The sequence below is a fragment of the Oreochromis aureus genome, linkage group 7, assembly GCF_013358895.1.
Source record: "Oreochromis aureus strain Israel breed Guangdong linkage group 7, ZZ_aureus, whole genome shotgun sequence".
In the NCBI taxonomy this organism is placed as follows: domain Eukaryota; kingdom Metazoa; phylum Chordata; class Actinopteri; order Cichliformes; family Cichlidae; genus Oreochromis; species Oreochromis aureus.
In genome coordinates this window covers 61,249,301-61,265,947 of record NC_052948.1, presented here as the reverse complement: position 1 = coordinate 61,265,947, position 16,647 = coordinate 61,249,301, and the positions used below count along the sequence as shown (strand labels likewise).

The 16,647-nt window shown below is 42.5% G+C and overlaps 2 protein-coding genes across 3 annotated transcripts; one reads left to right on the top strand and one right to left on the bottom strand.

Moving 5' to 3' along the window:
• The first annotated feature begins 799 nt into the window (after positions 1-799).
• prmt7 (protein arginine methyltransferase 7) lies at positions 800-8,509 on the top strand. The gene is made up of 17 exons (XM_031742546.2): positions 800-1,021; positions 1,649-1,685; positions 1,871-2,020; positions 2,099-2,207; positions 2,445-2,557; positions 2,659-2,888; positions 2,965-3,145; positions 3,592-3,719; positions 3,989-4,127; positions 4,211-4,294; positions 4,387-4,434; positions 4,611-4,700; positions 4,928-5,089; positions 5,642-5,716; positions 6,145-6,305; positions 6,719-6,815; positions 7,504-8,509. The coding sequence occupies exons 1-17, from the start codon at positions 927-929 to the stop codon at positions 7,660-7,662; spliced, it is 2,058 nt and encodes a 685-aa protein (XP_031598406.1). The 5' UTR covers positions 800-926; the 3' UTR covers positions 7,663-8,509.
• A 3-nt stretch (positions 8,510-8,512) lies between these two features.
• ciapin1 (cytokine induced apoptosis inhibitor 1) lies at positions 8,513-16,415 on the bottom strand. Of its 2 annotated transcripts, none has more exons than XM_031742548.2 (9): positions 16,348-16,415; positions 13,803-13,965; positions 13,113-13,256; positions 11,952-12,031; positions 10,958-11,126; positions 10,129-10,205; positions 9,704-9,825; positions 9,334-9,415; positions 8,513-9,239 (listed from the first exon to the last, which is right to left on the bottom strand). In XM_031742548.2, the coding sequence occupies exons 2-9, from the start codon at positions 13,957-13,959 to the stop codon at positions 9,129-9,131; spliced, it is 942 nt and encodes a 313-aa protein (XP_031598408.1). In that variant the 5' UTR covers positions 13,960-13,965; positions 16,348-16,415; the 3' UTR covers positions 8,513-9,128. The 2 variants fall into 2 exon arrangements, with proteins under 2 accessions (XP_031598408.1, XP_031598409.1); XM_031742549.2 differs by lacking the exon at positions 16,348-16,415 and adding an exon at positions 16,094-16,341.
• Positions 16,416-16,647: the final 232 nt, after the last annotated feature.

Sequence of the window (16,647 nt, the reverse complement as noted above, 5' to 3'; positions counted from 1 at the left end):
TTATGTACACTGTAAAAAAATTATAATATAAAAGTATTTTACAGTTTTTTTCTTCTTTTTTAGAATATCATTAAATTTACATAGACTGTGATTTTACATGTCAAATGTAAAATAACATAAAATCACTGTAAATTATGTTCTTAACTTATTATTTATTACTTATTATGCACTGTAAATATGTTTGACTTTTAGATATTTTGCTAGAGCGTCGTTTATCTTTCTTGCTTCTTAATTCTTCTTTACAGTGTGAGAGAGACAGTATTTCATTTTTCCAGGATGTCCTGTACACGCAGCGAAATGACAGTAAAAATTTTGAATCTCGCTAGAATGATGAAGTGTTATTTTGATGATGAAAGCAAGATTTAGGAGTGAATTTTAATTTTATTTTTATTCATTCAGCTTTTTTTATTTGAAAAGGCTGTTTCTAGTAATTAGTATAGTCACGTTTGAAATCATTTACATTTTTATTTTATGAATTATTATAGTTTTTTTCTTAATAATTTTTTTTAGCTGTTTGAATTCCTGCTGTCTACTATTTACAGTCTGTGTGGAGCCCCCACACTTTCGTTGTACATGTACAATGACAGTAAAGGGCTATTCTTTTCTATTCCGTTTTATCTTCTCATATTTTTTCTAATATTTTTCTAGTCGTTTTTATTTTTCACAAGGCCGATTATCTTTTATAAATGTATTTACTAACCAACACCTAAATGACAACTTCAATAACGACAAAAATACCAAAAAAGAAAATATCAGCGATGCAAAGCGTCACATGACTCCGCCTACGTGACGTCACGCGCCAAGATGGCGGCTTCCTTTGGAGCAACGCTGCTGCTGTGATCGTGTTTACTTGCCTACTTGTAGAGACTATTCAGTTGAAACCAGACTTTATTCAACCGCAGAGGGGTCCGAGTGTTGTGGCGGAGATGAAGACATTCTACGGGAGAGCCAACCCGACCACCGGGGCTTTAGACTGGGTGGAGGAGAGCGAGGAGTACGACTACCACCAGGAGATAGCAAGGTATGCTGAGGGGGTCCAGTGACCACATCCACAGATGAAGTGTTTACAGATCTCTTGCGTACCCTGAATACAAAGATCCTTAGAAACACTCACTCTGTGATCTGTATGGAAGTTCAGTGATGCCAGCAAAACAATGTAACGTTTGTCATGAAAATTCTCAACTTAAACGTGTAAAAATGCACAATAAAGATAAGAATATGAGATATAAAAGCACAAAGAATGAGATGGAAACAAACTACAGATACAGTCTCACGCTACACTGCTGCTGATCAATAAAATGTTTTGAAAAATCAACGTTATTAACTGAAGTGAAAAATATCACGGAAAAAATGACCTAAAAAGTCAGAATTGTAAAATAAAATCAAAAAATTATATGTTTGTCTTTCTAAATCCAAATGTAAACAGAACATGAATATATTTTTTAAACTGTACAATAACTTTTTCTTAACTTACCTCCGTTTTAATTAAGCTCCTTTGACTTTGTTGTGGCACATGTTCTTTGTTGGTTATGTTTTCAAAAATGCTGATTTTATACGTTTAAACCGCATTAGCGACTAATTTTTATCTTTTCCTTCTTTAATCCGTTTTTTTAAATTCACAATGATCCTTCATTGGTTTATCTTTCAGGTCCTGTTATGCAGACATGCTGCACGATCACGACAGGGTAAGACCTGGAGAAAAAGTCCCTCTTCCCTCAGAACTCTCAGAAGTGCTTTTATTATTACTAATAATAAACCCAAATAGATGGATAACACATATAACAAGTGTCGAGTTTGACAGCAGGAATAAACAACTGAAATCTCTTTGCTAAAGTCTTTAACAACATCGCTGACGTGTCTTCCACTGTAGAATAAGAAATACTATGAGGGCATCCGGGCCGCTGTAACCAGAGTGAAGGCTCGCGGCGAGAAGGTCATCGTGCTGGACATCGGCACTGGAACCGGCCTCCTGTCGATGATGGCCGTCACGGCCGGGGCTGACTTCTGTTATGCCGTGGAGGTGAACATCACTGATCGCTGTCTTTCAGCATGGATTCATTTTACTATTAGTTAATAACTTTGTGATGCTTTCCTGCAGGTTTTTAAGCCGATGGCCGAGGCGGCGCAGTGCATCGTGGAGAAGAACGGCTTCTCCGACAAAATCAAGATTATTAACAAGCACTCCACAGACATCACTGTGGGACCAGGTCAGACACGGCAGTACTGCATCAGTGTGTTGATGAATCTCAACTTCACAGCTCACCCTAAATCAATTAAAATCCTCTGTCCATATATAAACTTACTAACTCCGCTCATTTCTCCCAAACTGTAACAATTCACTTCAAGCAAAAAGCCAAACAAGCAGAGGACATTCTTTTTAAAAACAACATTCATTACTTACACAGCAGCGCATCTGTTTTCATAACCAGAACCCTGTTTTCCAGATGGAGACATGCAGGTGAAGGCCAACGTCCTGATCACAGAGCTGTTCGATACTGAGCTGATCGGTGAAGGAGCTCTGCCCAGCTACGAGCATGCCCACCAAAACCTGATGCAGGTGTGTGCTGTCACACTTTTCCTGCATCCGTCAGCAGCTTCCTCACAGCTGAAGGTTTGGGCTGTTTCCAGTAGTTTTACTTTCCTTTTGCTGCCCTGCAGGACCGTTGCGAGGCCGTCCCTCACCGGGCCACCGTCTACGCCCAGCTGGTAGAGTCGGAGCTTCTGTGGAGCTGGGCTCAGCTGCAGCCAGTGGAGGTGGAGGGGGCCAGGCTGGTCCCTCCGCCCGCAGTGGGCCGGTGTGCCGGAGCTCACGCGGTGTGCGACATCCAGCTGAGCCAGGTGTCTCCTGCCAGCTTCACCCCGCTGGGTCCTGTCTGCACCATGTTTACGTAAGAAAGGAGACACTTGCTCGTATGCATCTGCAGCTGTTCACATCCCTCTCTGACCATCATCCTCCCCTTTCAGTGTGGATTTTAGCAAACCTGTAAGCAGCGCCTTCCAGGCCCATTCCTCCCAGTTTGTGGCTCAGTCGAGCGGCCGGGCTCAGGTGGTTTTGTCCTGGTGGGACCTGGACATGGACCCCAGTGGGTCCATAGTGTGTACCATGGCACCCAGCTGGACTTACCAAGAGCCAAAGATGGCCCCGGTGAGTTGCTGACCTCTGCTTGTGTTTAAGCAGCCAGTAGCATCAGACTAGAGCGAGCTCTTTAACAGCTCAGGCATCAGTGCCACAAATATTCTTAAATATCAGAGGGATCAACACTTCAGTACACTCACTTTATATACAGTGAACATGTCTCCATCTGTATACCAGCAAAAATCTGTGATATGATTCTTTGTGGTGTGTGCAGCATGGAGAAACAGTAAAAAAATATGCCTGGCAGTCTTCGTCTTTGCGTGGATTTTGTACATAATAATGAAACTGCAGTAAAATCCACAACTGACAGGATAAAGAAGCCAGAACTGATGTTTTTTAAAGCTAAAATATATGAAGGTATTTTCTTAGTTTTGCATAAACAGCTGAGGTTTGATTCACTGCATTTAGTATATAACAGGCATCGATAAATCACTGGTCACTATCGTGTCTTTCAGTGGCGCGACCACTGGATGCAGAGTGTGTACTTCCTGCCTGTGGAGAGCCAGGTGACAGAAGGAGAGGAGCTCAGCCTGATGGTCTGCCACGATGACTACAGTCTGTGGTACAGCCTGCAGCCTCGCAGGTACAGTTTGCTCAGACGCGTGTGTACGCTTTGAACAATTTATCTAAGAGACTTCTTGATTCTGCCTGCAGCTCACCAAGAAGACATATGTGCGTCTGTTCTCATTGAATACGAGTGAGAAGAACTTCATGTGAAAAACTGCATCCTATTATTCAGTGGCTTGTAGAACCACATTTAACAGCAATAACTTGAATTATCAGACATTACTCACAAACATGTCCTCCTGGTTTGGAGTCGTCACCAACTGGTCTGAATGTCGATCATTTCAGCCAGCGGGGCTCACAGACTGAGGCTCCTCCCTCTCGGCCATGTTGCACCTGCCAGGCTCACCTGGTTTGGACTCGGCCGCGTTTCGGCGAACTTAACGACAGACGGCGTACAGAGAGCTACATCAGCGCTCTGCGCAGCGTAAGTGGAGGCATCGTGACTGCCTGTGTAAATTCGTATATTCACGAATACGACTGCGGTTTAACGAGCTGTGTGAACTTCAGGTGCTGAGAGAGGACAGCGTGTGTCTCAGCGTCAGTGACGGGAGTCTGCTTCCTGTGTTCGCTCACATGCTCGGAGCCAAGAAGGTACGCCGCTTTCACCTCACAGATACTGTTGCTCCGTGACATCATCAGCGTCACACCTGTTTTCACTTCCTCATGTTTCCTTTTTTATTCAGGTGTTCGGTTTGGAAAACTCCCAAATGTCTAAGCAGGTTATTGATGAGGTAAGCATTCAGATCATTCTCAGCGGTGATGCTTTGAAATGTTTCAGCCACTGTATGATTTTTATTCTTGTTTCATTTTGATAGAATGATGATAAAATGGTTTCATATAACTGGAACTGTGTCTTCTCCTACTTGTTACGTCCTGTATATCAACATGAAAGCATGTTTCTCTGCAGGTTTTGGAAGCCAACTCCATGAAAGGACGTGTTGAGCTGCTGGAGATCAGGCTGGAGCAGCTGACCAGTAATGATGTAGGAGGAGAACAGGTACCAAAGCATGATTAAAGGGTTAACAAGTTTAAAGTCTTGAGTTTTCTGTGTCACAAAAGTGACTCTCTTTTGACCTGGCTAAATCACCATGGTAACACATAACCTGGTCCAGTCCAGTCAAACTGGGAGCATCTATTAATCTGTTATCACAAAGAGCATTTTACGCCCACATGAATGCTAAGGAAGCTGAAATGTGTCGGGTGATGTTGGCCTCTCCTGTGCAGATCTCCGTCCTGATGGGTGAACCGTACTTCAGCACCAGCCTCCTGCCGTGGCACTCCCTGTTCTTCTGGTACTGTCGCACCGCCCTGGCAGGTCTTCTGCGACCCAACGCCAGCATCCTGCCCCGCGCCGCCTCCCTTCACATGGTGGCCGTGGAGTTCCAGGTGAGGCTGTTAGGATTGTTGTTATCATCTGTATACAGGGCGATCAAACGTTCCCAGAATGGGGCCCATAAATATTAAAACCAAAAAATTTTCTCTTCATGGAAAACAGCTCACACTTGCTTCTGCATGAGACTTTACACTTTGATTAAACGTTTGTTTAATTGGTTAATCTATCAGATGTCGGCTGCTTATGTGAATTAAGGTCATATTCAGTGGTTAATACTTAATATTCCTGAGTATGAAGGCTGTTCACAGATGAAGTTGCTGTTAAATGTTTCACAGAAATGGCAACAAACAATTCGCTGTTTTTTGTTTTGTTTGTTTTTGTTTTGTTCATACCAGTGAGTGAAGGTGTTAAATACTAAACCCTGCGTTCTCTGTTCATTTTCTTTATTGCATTTCTGCATCTCCCTCTTTTAGTCTACATGTGGTGAAATTTCTCTCATGTGGAGGGGAATTACTGTGTTTCTATGATTCATGTATTTGAGACATATCACCAATTATTTAACAAGAAAAATGAACGCGTTGTTTCTGTCGTTGCCCGCCTGGTAGGATTTGTGGAGGATAAGAGCGCCGTGTGGAACGTGCGAGGGCTTCGATGTCACACCCATGGATGAAATGGTCCAGGTAATATGAGATTATTTCACTGGATGTTAAATTAGGTTTTGAATGAGTTATGTCTATTTTAATGGTACTACTGTAACATTTGGATCAGTAAAAAGCATGATCTTAAAAACTCATTAGAGATGTGGTCATCTGTAGTCGTTTTTATTGAACTTTAGCGTGAGGGTGCTCTGTGCTAGTTCTATTTTGTGAGTTCTATCAGCTTTTGGGATTGAAGGTGTCAGGAATAAGACAAATACTCAAACAGAGGCACCTCTAAATACTACTTTGACCCTGAGAGAGGACTTTCATGTGCACAAGCTTGCTGAATCATTTCAAACTGCTGAACTTCAGCCTTCAAAAACTGAACAGAACAATTAGAAAACATAATGAAAGTAAAGCACAACTATAACTATCTGTATCCAAATAAACCAGTCCTTATGTCCCCTCAGCGCTCTCTGGATTTCCATGAGTCCCGTGAGGCGGAGCCACACCCCCTGTGGGAGTATCCTTGTCGTGCTCTCACCCAGTCCACCGCCGCCATGACCTTTGACTTCACACAGTGCCTCCCTCAGCAGCCAATCAGCAGCCAGGGCTCGCTGTCTTTCATTAGGTACAGTTACTTTAATCAGTGCCAGAACTCATTTGAGACACATGGAAAAGCCGACATATTACACTGACAGTGTAATATGTCGGCTTTTCCATCCTTGTGGCTGTTGTTATTTGTCTTTTCTTTTCTGTAGTTTGTTTTGTCTCTGTATGTTCTCCTCTTCTCTTTCTCCCAAGTCCCGCTGAAGCAGCTACTCCCTGAGCCTGGTACTGGTTCTTCCTGTCAAAAGGGAGTTTCCTTCCCACCATCTCCTAATGCTTGCTTACGGGGGACATCTATAGTCAGGGTTTTCTCTCCTACCCCTTGGATTGTTGTGTTTTGATGCTGTGAGAATACTACTGTGAGGTTTGAAGTTCATCTTCTGCTTCACAGAATCGAGTCAGTAATGTGTTTTCTATTTTAAACGTGCTTTTCAGGGAAGGTCGTTGCCACGGTGTTGCTTTATGGATGGAGTACCACCTGACAGATGACATCACTGTCAGTGCAGGTCTCACCGGACCAATCAATGAGCAGGTATCTGCCTCTGTTTAGAGCTTAATTTCCTTACTAAATGACTCTTTAACTTAATTGTTGACACGGTGCTCAAAGAGCCACAGCTCAGCAGCATGAAGTCTGGAGCCTATCCAGCCTCCCATAGGGTGAGAGGAGCCGTACACCCTGGACAGGCTGCAGGACTAACACAGAGAGACAGACAACCATTTACACTCACATTCATACTTATGGGTAATTTAGAATCACCACTAACTACTGTCTTTGGACTGTGGGAGGAACCACAGGGAGAACCTCTTACCCAGGGCATTCACCAGCACCACCAACAGATGTGTAGTTGTTATACAATTTTAGTCTTCTTTTGTAGTTGCAGCAATTTAGAAGGAAGCTGGGTGTCTGCACAAAGCCGCACATGTACCCTCTTAACCCTCAAGACTGTTTATTCGATTGTCAGTACTGCTGATTATTTCAACTGATTTAACCTGCTATTATTTGGTAGAGTTGTTTTGTTTCCATAAGAAAAACAGTGATTATGAGTGCATATACAATACTGTAAATTAAAAACAATTAAACCAGAATAAGTTTAAAGAATCACACCGTTTAAATACTAAAGATTACAAAAAGTGGTCCTCAGTGGAGCGTTTCACTGGGAGTGTGAAGTTCAGGCACACAGTGGACTTGTTGGGTTTTACAGCGGATGTTTCTCCTGCAGGGCGACTGCGAGTGGAGTCGACACAGGAAGCAGGGAGTGTACTTCTTCGGGTCGCCGTGGGAGATCTCAGGTGACGGCAGGGCCGCGGTGTCTTACAGCTTCACCTTTGAACCCAGTTTAGGAGACATTAGGATGGACTTCACCGTCACGTCTCAATGACGTCCAGCAATCACGGACTGAACAGCTCGCTTTTTACCGAACCTTACATTTAACATGTTCTGTTCTGACTGAATCTCCACGACTAACCATAATTCAGAGTGTGGAACATGAGAAGCTTAGCGAGGATGTCACTAATTCTAATGTTTATTTTCTGAGATGCCGCTGTGGGATATTTTGTATGAGCTGGACATTAAAAGTGTGTTTGAAGTAGTTTTTTTTAATTCTCACTACAACAAAGGCTTGTAAGATGTTTTTGTGTACAAGAGATGTAGCAGCTGTCGAACAACAGGTTACAGTCTAGTAAAGCCAAATGTTATTTTGAGAAAGACTCAAAACATATTTATTCGATATTCAGGAAATTGTTGTTTTATAAAGAAGTTTTTGTTTTTTTTAAATTGGTGTCAGAGTTTTTGTGAAAGAAGTCAAATAATGTTCTAAAACGAGTTGTGTTTAAAGCTTCTGTTTGACATGAATGTTTTGCTAACGAGGTGTCAAATTTGCCCAAATAAGTTTTATGTGACTTCATATTTTTCCTAAATCTCTAAAAAGCAGACAATGTAACACTGGCATGACCCAAACACCAAATATCTGTTAATGTTCAGAGAACTGTTGTCCTCTGTAGGGATACAATATTTGATAGTTTTCTCTAGAAAAAAAAAAGTTTCTTAATTTCCTAAAGCACCCAGGAATGACTTTAAATGTTTTTAAAAGTTTGAGAGTCGGCCAAATTATTTTCTTTCAGAACAAAGGATTACATTTAGATCCTGGGCCACCTACAGTCACATTACCAATAACTGTTTTTTAAGTATTAAGTCACATGCAGTGAAATAAATGATATGTTTAAACATTGTAAGGCTGGTTTTAGTTTATTGCAATGAAACAAAGAGAGACAACAACACTTCTTTGCCTTCTACATACATACAGACCCTTCATTTGAACGGTTTAAATGGCGTTTGGTTTCGATGTCAGCGTCCGTAAATCTTAAACAGCAATTTGTTTCCACTCGGTTCTTTAGCTGTTAGCGATCAGGTGTAAATGGAAGTTTAAATACAAGGAATAAAGAAAGCGTGTCAGCTTTTCAGGATGACCTAGAAACCCTTCAGGTGAAGGTGCTCTCACTACAGACTTTGTAGTCAACAATAAATCATTTCTATTGAAGTTTCAATGATGGACAACTGCAATCCAGCTGACAGATGAGAGCTGGAAAAAATAAAAACTTCTGTATGGTGTAATTGCACTGATCATTTTGAGAGTTTATATTTTAAATCTCATCACAGCAGGACTCAAACTCTCAGTGCATTTTTACCCCTGTGTCACTCCAGTGTGACTAATAAACAAAATAAGGCTCAGTGAGGCACCTCGCTGCTCCTCAGGGTGTAACCGGAGGGAATCGTGTCTCCAGGGTCGGAAAAGAGAGGAATGTCATGTCTTGAAGTTTGAGCAGTGCAGGTCGCTGAAATCGTGTTTCAAGCATCTGTCAGTGTGGTGTTGTCCAGAACGATTTTCTCTCCCGGCTTGAACGCCGGCATCCCCAAGTACGGGCAGCTGGCACATCGGAAAGCATCGCCAAGGTAACACTGCCACAAACAGAACAAAGATAATTATTATTTCTTTATTAGAACCAGAGGAGGGATGAGTAACCAATGCAGGCTTTTGACAGTGTACACTCACACTTCCACAGGCTGATTTTGGCAGATCAGTCTTCTGTTTTCCTTTACTCTCCTGCTCCAGCTCTTCAGCTAGCCCACACGTGCTACACAAACATACAGTACAGCACCGCATCACATGATGTCCCTCATGCTCATGCAAAAGTTTCAGATCGCTGTGAGTCAAACTTTCAGGCTTCAGACTGCTCTTAACACTGGATCTGCATGTTGTCAGTGTGAGCAGACATCCTTAATGCAGACATCTCAAACATAAAATTTAAAAATCATGGAGCTGAAAATGAGCATGAGCCCAAAAAGTTGTGCATGACATTTCTGAAAGCTCAGATCTTCGTCTTAAATCGCTCTAAATATGTGAGATTTAAAGAAGACCTCACCAGTTCTTGCAGGCTTTCTTCTTCTTGCCGGCTCCTTCTCCACAGCCGGGAGCTTTAAGAGAAGCTGGATCTGGTTTTTTCAAATCATCTTCATCCAGCAGAGCATCCGAGTCCATCAGATCCTACACAGAACATAAACATGAGGGACAAGAAAAACATCAGGAAACATCTGCGTGAGGAAATGTGCCTGTAAAGCTCCTGTCATGGCATTTCCACTCAACGGCCCAGGATTTAATACAGACCTATAACAATCATTTATGTGTTGCATTAGACCAGGTTTGAGCAAACTGCAGAAAAATCTGTAATTCACCACAAACTACATCCTGCTGAAATATATATTTTTGTTCTTTAAAAGATGATTTCAGCCTGCCTAATAAACTGTCACGTCTGCGTGGCTCAGCGCTTCAGTCGGTGTATAAACTCACCACATCATCATCGTTCATGTCGTTGGCTGACAGCGTCCACATTTTCACTGTGTTGGGATCCAGAGCAGGTTTCTCTGCTGAAATCACACATTTTAACCAACATTAGCTTCACAGCACAGACAGTCTGAGGAGCTCACAGACTCACAGAGCTCACTTGTCACTTATAATGATGCAAACGCAGCATTGTTTAAAAAAAATAAAAACAATTAAATGCTACTGTAGTGAGGACTACAGACACAGAGTAGGAAATGAAGTTTCCTCCTCCAAATGAAAATTACTCTATTCATAAAAAAAGAAGCGATCGCAGACAAACTGGATTATTGTGTCTGTATAGAGAGTGGAGAAAGTCACTCGTCTTCTGTTGATAGTCTTTAAAGTTTTTTTTCAAATTGGTCAGCGGATTCCTAACGTGTTCTTGACTTCATAGTGGTACTTCATGTTTCTTCAGTTGGATTTTCTTTGATTTTAAACTGAGCACAACTCAGTGCCATAACCATAGAGCTTAACACTCTTAAAGCACATTAAGAAAACCAAAACAAAAAAACTACATACTGAGGTTACTTTGTGACGAACCACCTGCTTGTTTGCACTTCACTCGCCTGTGACGTTTAATGGATTAGACAAAGTATTCCTAATGCCCAGACAGTAACTTCTCCTTTGTTAGAGTCATAAATCTGTCATATCCTGCACCACAGGGATCATCCCTATCATCATCAACTCTCTACAGACTAAAGGGAAACTGGCATCTGTAGCCAATTATATTAAATCATAGTTGACAGAGACGGTGAGCTGTGGATTCAGAGACAACAGGAGAAAGAACAAAGCCTACCTGGCTTGGCTGTCTTTTTCCCGAACGACAGTTTGATCTGGCTCGATGACCCCACCTCAAAGTCAGGTTTGGAGGCAGATACGCGGACTCGAGACAGGGTGTCTCCTTGGTAACCAGAGGCTGTCCTGAGGGAGCTCAGCGCTTCAGGACTGAGCTCTGCTTTGCTGACCTGAATGACGAGGAAGCAAACTGATATAAGCATGGCACAACATCAGGGACTGGATCCAGCCTTGTGAATACGACCGGCTGGGAGCGTTTTTTTTCACCCGTGACGTGAAGACCCACAGAAATAACGTGTTGCAGCTAAATTCGCTGCTTAACTGGTGGACCCACAGTGAACTGAGGATTCCTCCATGTTCATACTGACACTGTGGGATGTGCAGGCACACTCAGAGCAGCAGTTATACCGTGCCCTCCCTTATTAATCAGCACTTGTTAAGGTAGGATGTTGCTTCATGTCAGTGTAGCGCTTTCCCTGTCCCTCTTTCACTGAAAGAAAGTGGCAGTGTACCATATTGCCCAAAGTTTACGGTTTGTTTAATCTCAGCAAATTTAAAAAGAAAAAAAGGCATGCAGGTTTTGGGAAAACCCTTGTGACACATCCAGAGGAGGGATGGTGGATATACAGGACAAAGGATGTTGAATATGGACATGACAGAGGAGGATGGCAGGGATAGGATGTGATGGAGGAGGATGATGATGCTCCGTGTGAATGAGGAAACAAAAATAACCATCAGATCAAACCATTAACAATTATTAGACCTCCTCAGTAAGGGGATTCTCAGAAGCCAGCAAGTGAAAGACTCCTACCAACTTCTTTCTTCCAATCATGTTTTTCACTGTTCAAGCAGCTCGAGACTCAAAATCTGTTTACAGAGACAAGCTTCCAGGAGTTTAAACCCATAACTAACTTCACAATGTTGCATGTTGCTGGAGTACACAGTTAAAGGTGTTGGGGAACATGTCCCTCTACTCCACAGTGTGAACTACTCACCTCTGTTACTGACATAAAGCCGGACAGCTTCAGAGCCGACACCAGCTTCTCAGCTGTCTTCACACTTTGTCCTTCTGATCCTGTAACACAGATAAACTCAGCACATTAAAACACATCGACACCGAGGATAAATACACCTAAACTGCTGTCGTTAATGCGTTTCCACTGTAACGGTGCACACTTAAGCCACTCTTGTATCACGTGTCAAACCACAGTGTCCTACGCTCTCACTCAAAGTCACCTCAGTCATGCTGCTGAAGTGAGTTTAACTTGACACTTGAACACTTCGCATTGCCAGTGGTTACCACTTCAAGTTCTTGGAACCCTGTTTTTTCGGGGTCTCTTAGCTCCTACTTCAGGAGGTGTTTAACAGGGGGAACCTTTTAATAAATGAAAAAAAGGATTCCATGTTGGCCCAACAAAGTGGAGCAAAGAAATGCAGAGCGAAAATCTAGAAGCTGAAAGAGGTTTACACACTAGATCACAGGGTCTGATCCAGACTCTCAAGAGACTCGGTAACATTTCAGGATCCCTCAGGAGGAGCTGCTGAGCGGCACATCTGGAGTATCTTTTTTTATCTTCCAGCAGCAAATGTGTCGTGGTCCTGGATCGGTGACCCAGCGCTTTAAGTTTATTATTATCATTTTCTAGTTTATTCTGATTTTGTATTAGTTCTTTGGGTTTGGTCGTCATGTTTATTATCCCTACCTGTGTCTTCCCTCTGTGCTCCGTTCGGGTCCCCGTGTTTGTGTTGTAAAATAGTCCATGTGTTTCCTGCTTTACTTTGTAGGTCTGTGTCTCATTATGTCCATTAGGAGGGGACACAGCTGGAACTGTGTGCCATTTCCTGATTACCTGATGTGTGTATTTATACCGTGTGTCTGCCTGTGCTCCTCGTCGCGTCGTCCGTGTTTCCCTGTGAATCTTCCGTGTATTTAATGTTATTCCGTGTTTCTCTGCTCCTCGCTCCATGTCCTCCTTTTGTATTAGTTTTCACAGTTTAGGTTTATGTTCAGTTCTGCACACACCTTGGTTATTGTGCACTTAAATAAAACCCACTTGCACCTCCGCCGCTGTCTGCTTTTGGATCCTCCTTTCTCACCTCCACACGACTGCCGCCCCAGCCGTGACAAAATGGATGAATGGACTACAGTCTCTTACCTGTAACTGGTTCATCGAGGACCAGCCGCCCTCCAGGTTTGAGCACTCTGGCTATCTCTGCTAGAGTCTCTGAAGTGTGGATGGAGGAGCTGTCAGCCAAAAGGCAAGAGAGCACCCAGTCGAAAGTGGAGGCCGCATGAGAGGCTGAGGAGAGGACAGGAGGAGACATTTAATGTGATCTACGCTCTGTTCACCGCTGCAAACTAAAGTATTTCACAATGGAGCTCATCAGGAGTTCAAAGTGGGACGTAGGAAGTGGGTTAACAGTAAGACCCAGTGTGAAGGTGCACTGGAAGAAAACGGCAATTCTTTGTGGATTCAAGTTTCCTTTGTCTTAAAGTTCTGTCGACTCAGAAATAGATCTTATTCATCTGCAAGTCTCATTAATAACCTCTTACAGGCAGGTCTGTGTGCACCAGGTACATGAAGTGCATTTTAAATTCCCGCCACCTCAGAAAGCACCTCTCTTTAACAGCTGTTCTCCCGAGTAGTTAAGTAGTAGTTAAGATAAGTACTGTAATTGTGACTATTTTTAGACATTTGCACACATGAACTCATGACAGAGATGAAGGGGAATTTAATGCGTGTTGATTGTGGTGATGATGACAGTCTACAGCTGCTGTTTCAGCAGTTTTCCTTAAGAGGTTAAGTCAGAGCATGCGTTAAAAAGAAATGATCAGGTGAACTCACACAGCAGCAGCCTCTCCATGTTCTCCACCGCCACTCTGCCGTCCGCACCGACGACCGCTCCCAGCTCCTCTGCGTACTGCTTCAGGGCTGTAGGTGTTGAAGGCTGAGCCCACACCAGCAGTACTTTGTCTCCTGCTCTGATGCCAAGGTCTGCCATGATTTCCTGGAGGAAATGAACTCAAGTTTTTATACCTGAAAGTGCAGCATCACAGTTTGTGTGTTGGAGGTGTAGGTAATGACTACTGCAGCGTTCCATCCTTATGCCGCTGTGGCTTCCACCATGACAACATAAATCCCACATGTATTTGTACAAAAACAAAAAAGTAAATCTTGTGATTCTAGTTCTGGGAAAATCAACAGCAAGTGAACTCTTTCTTCCTGCTGTTGTTTAGACTCTCTGACTCTGTAAACAGCAGCCGGGTCGAAGCTAAGTTGTTCATTAGAAACAAGCAGCAGTGGAAAAATAATGAAAAGAAAAGAAATCCTCAAACTGCAGTTTTGGCGTCTGCGGAGGTTGTAAAAGTTCAACCCAAGGTTTGTAACTTGATGAACCAGCCAGGCTGCAAGAAAGGCCAAACTGGCATGTCTGTAACATTAAGACACAACAGATTCATCCAGTGCTGAACTCAACTCTCAGAGTCTTGATTCAGTATTCTGCAGGAGCCTCTTTGGCAGCGGTTAAAGCTTCAAGTCTTTTTGAACTTTGCTCCACTGAATTATGTGGGAATTGTTTTAAACTGCCATCTCTGTTCTATGAGTTTTAAAGGTGTGTTCACCAAAAGCACAGGTACCTCATACTGTGTTCAAGCACTCCTACATGACACATCATCCTCTCAGACATGTAATTACTCAACAAAGGAATTTCTGCAGTGGTAGATGATGTTGAAGCTTTGGGGGATCTGTCCTGGGCCACACACAGCAATCACACTACAACTAAAGCACAGCAAAGATCAGGCCTGCAAGCAGAGATCTAACTGGTTAAAAAAACAAAACAGAACACAATAACCCAGTGTGAGTACAGTCTAAGTCTGGGCTATCGTGTCAGTAGGATGTTTTGTTTATTGCATGTCAAATAACAGAAAAATGCAAAGTCTTCTGATAGGTAAGCTAAGACTCAACATGTAAAGCCTGCCAAAGTTTCAAATAACGAGGTCAGCATATGTGCAAGGCTGCAGACCTTCTACTCTGGCCTGTCTCTTACTTGGGGGTTTGAGGTAAAAGCATACCTCAAACGTGCACTGTGAAACATGTCTGAAATTTTTTGTATTGACTGAAACGGTTATTTTATTCATACCCTATAGAACATTTGAACAACAGAAGCTGACCCAAAGTGCTTCAAAGAGGGGCACGATATAATTTTACATTTTCCTAAAAACACAGTATCAATATACATGAAAGGCATGTTTTCTTACATTAACTAATTATTGGGTAAAGTAAAAATCACAGCAATTTAGTGGTCATTAAAATGTGTTCAGAAGTTGTAAATTGATTTGAATCATCTCATATATTATGACACACTTCTCTCCCCTACATAAGCTGCATTTATAGGTTAAACATATCTGTATCGATATTGGTATTGGCAGTGATTACCTGTATTTACTTGATCAATGTCAAAATTTGCAGTACTGCACAGCACAACTTCTCTCTGATGTCACTTCTCTCTAATCCCAGGCACACAGCTCCTAAAGTCAGCACCGAAGCCCCACCCACCTACATACTAAACCTTCTGTTTGCGAAAGGGAACCAATCAGGAGAAAGTTTAAGGAAATCTTAAAGAAGATACACCACGTGACTGCTCCAGAATACGATAGATAAGAGGTATTTATATAAGTCTGAATCTTAATGTTAAGCTATTCTAATATAAACGTGGAAGTGAAGTGGAAATGAGTGTAATAAAAGCCCTTCAGATCCAATCAGAGCCAAATTACAAAATGTTATTCTAATGTTATCGTACAAAGGTCTAGAAGGTTCCCTGTTGCTCAGTAAGTGACAGTGAAGAGATGTGTTTGATGAGTGATGATGTGTCTAAAGCAGGGGTGGGCAATCTCAGTCCACGAGGGCCGGTGTCCCTGCAAGTTTTAGATCTCACCTTGGGTCAACACACCTGAGTCACATGATTAGTTCGTTACCAGGCCTCTGGAGAACTTCAGGACATGTTGAGGAGCTAATTTAGCCATTTAAATCAGCTGTGTTGGTTCGAGGACACATCTAAAACCTGCAGGGACACCGGCCCTCGTGGACTGAGATTGCCCACCCCTGGTCTAAAGTCTCCAAAACAGAAAACCGCTTACTTGATATACTAATAATTAGAAGTTTGTTCTTGACTCCGGTGTTTGAGGAGCTCCGAGAAGCAAACAGCGCGACGCAGCACCGGCAAAGGCCCGTAATCAGCTCCTAACGACGGCGTGAACACCAAGCAGCCACCGGTACACCGATACCCGCTGTATCAAAGGCTTAACGTCTGTCTACTGCTCTCCTAAAAGGCCTCTGGTGGCAGAATTAACTAAAGAAACAAAACATAAACCGAGCCTACACGATGACTTACCTGCTGTCCTGATGGCAGTTAAACTCATCTACAATTACGTCAAAGTGTGTTTCCGGTTTCAATTTTCAAAGTAAAGTGTTTGAGACTGGCCCACAGGCTATGTAAAGGTTCTTCATACATACTATATACTTTCTGAACTTTATATTATAAATTAATTTAGGCACAGTAGGTTTGATAATCCAAAATATATTTTTCAAACCTTTTCATGGAACAGTTTTTAACTATTAAATTTATTAAAATTAAATTTTTTTTGCATAATTCATTGGTCTTAGTTTTAGTGTAATTTACAGGCGTGACTGA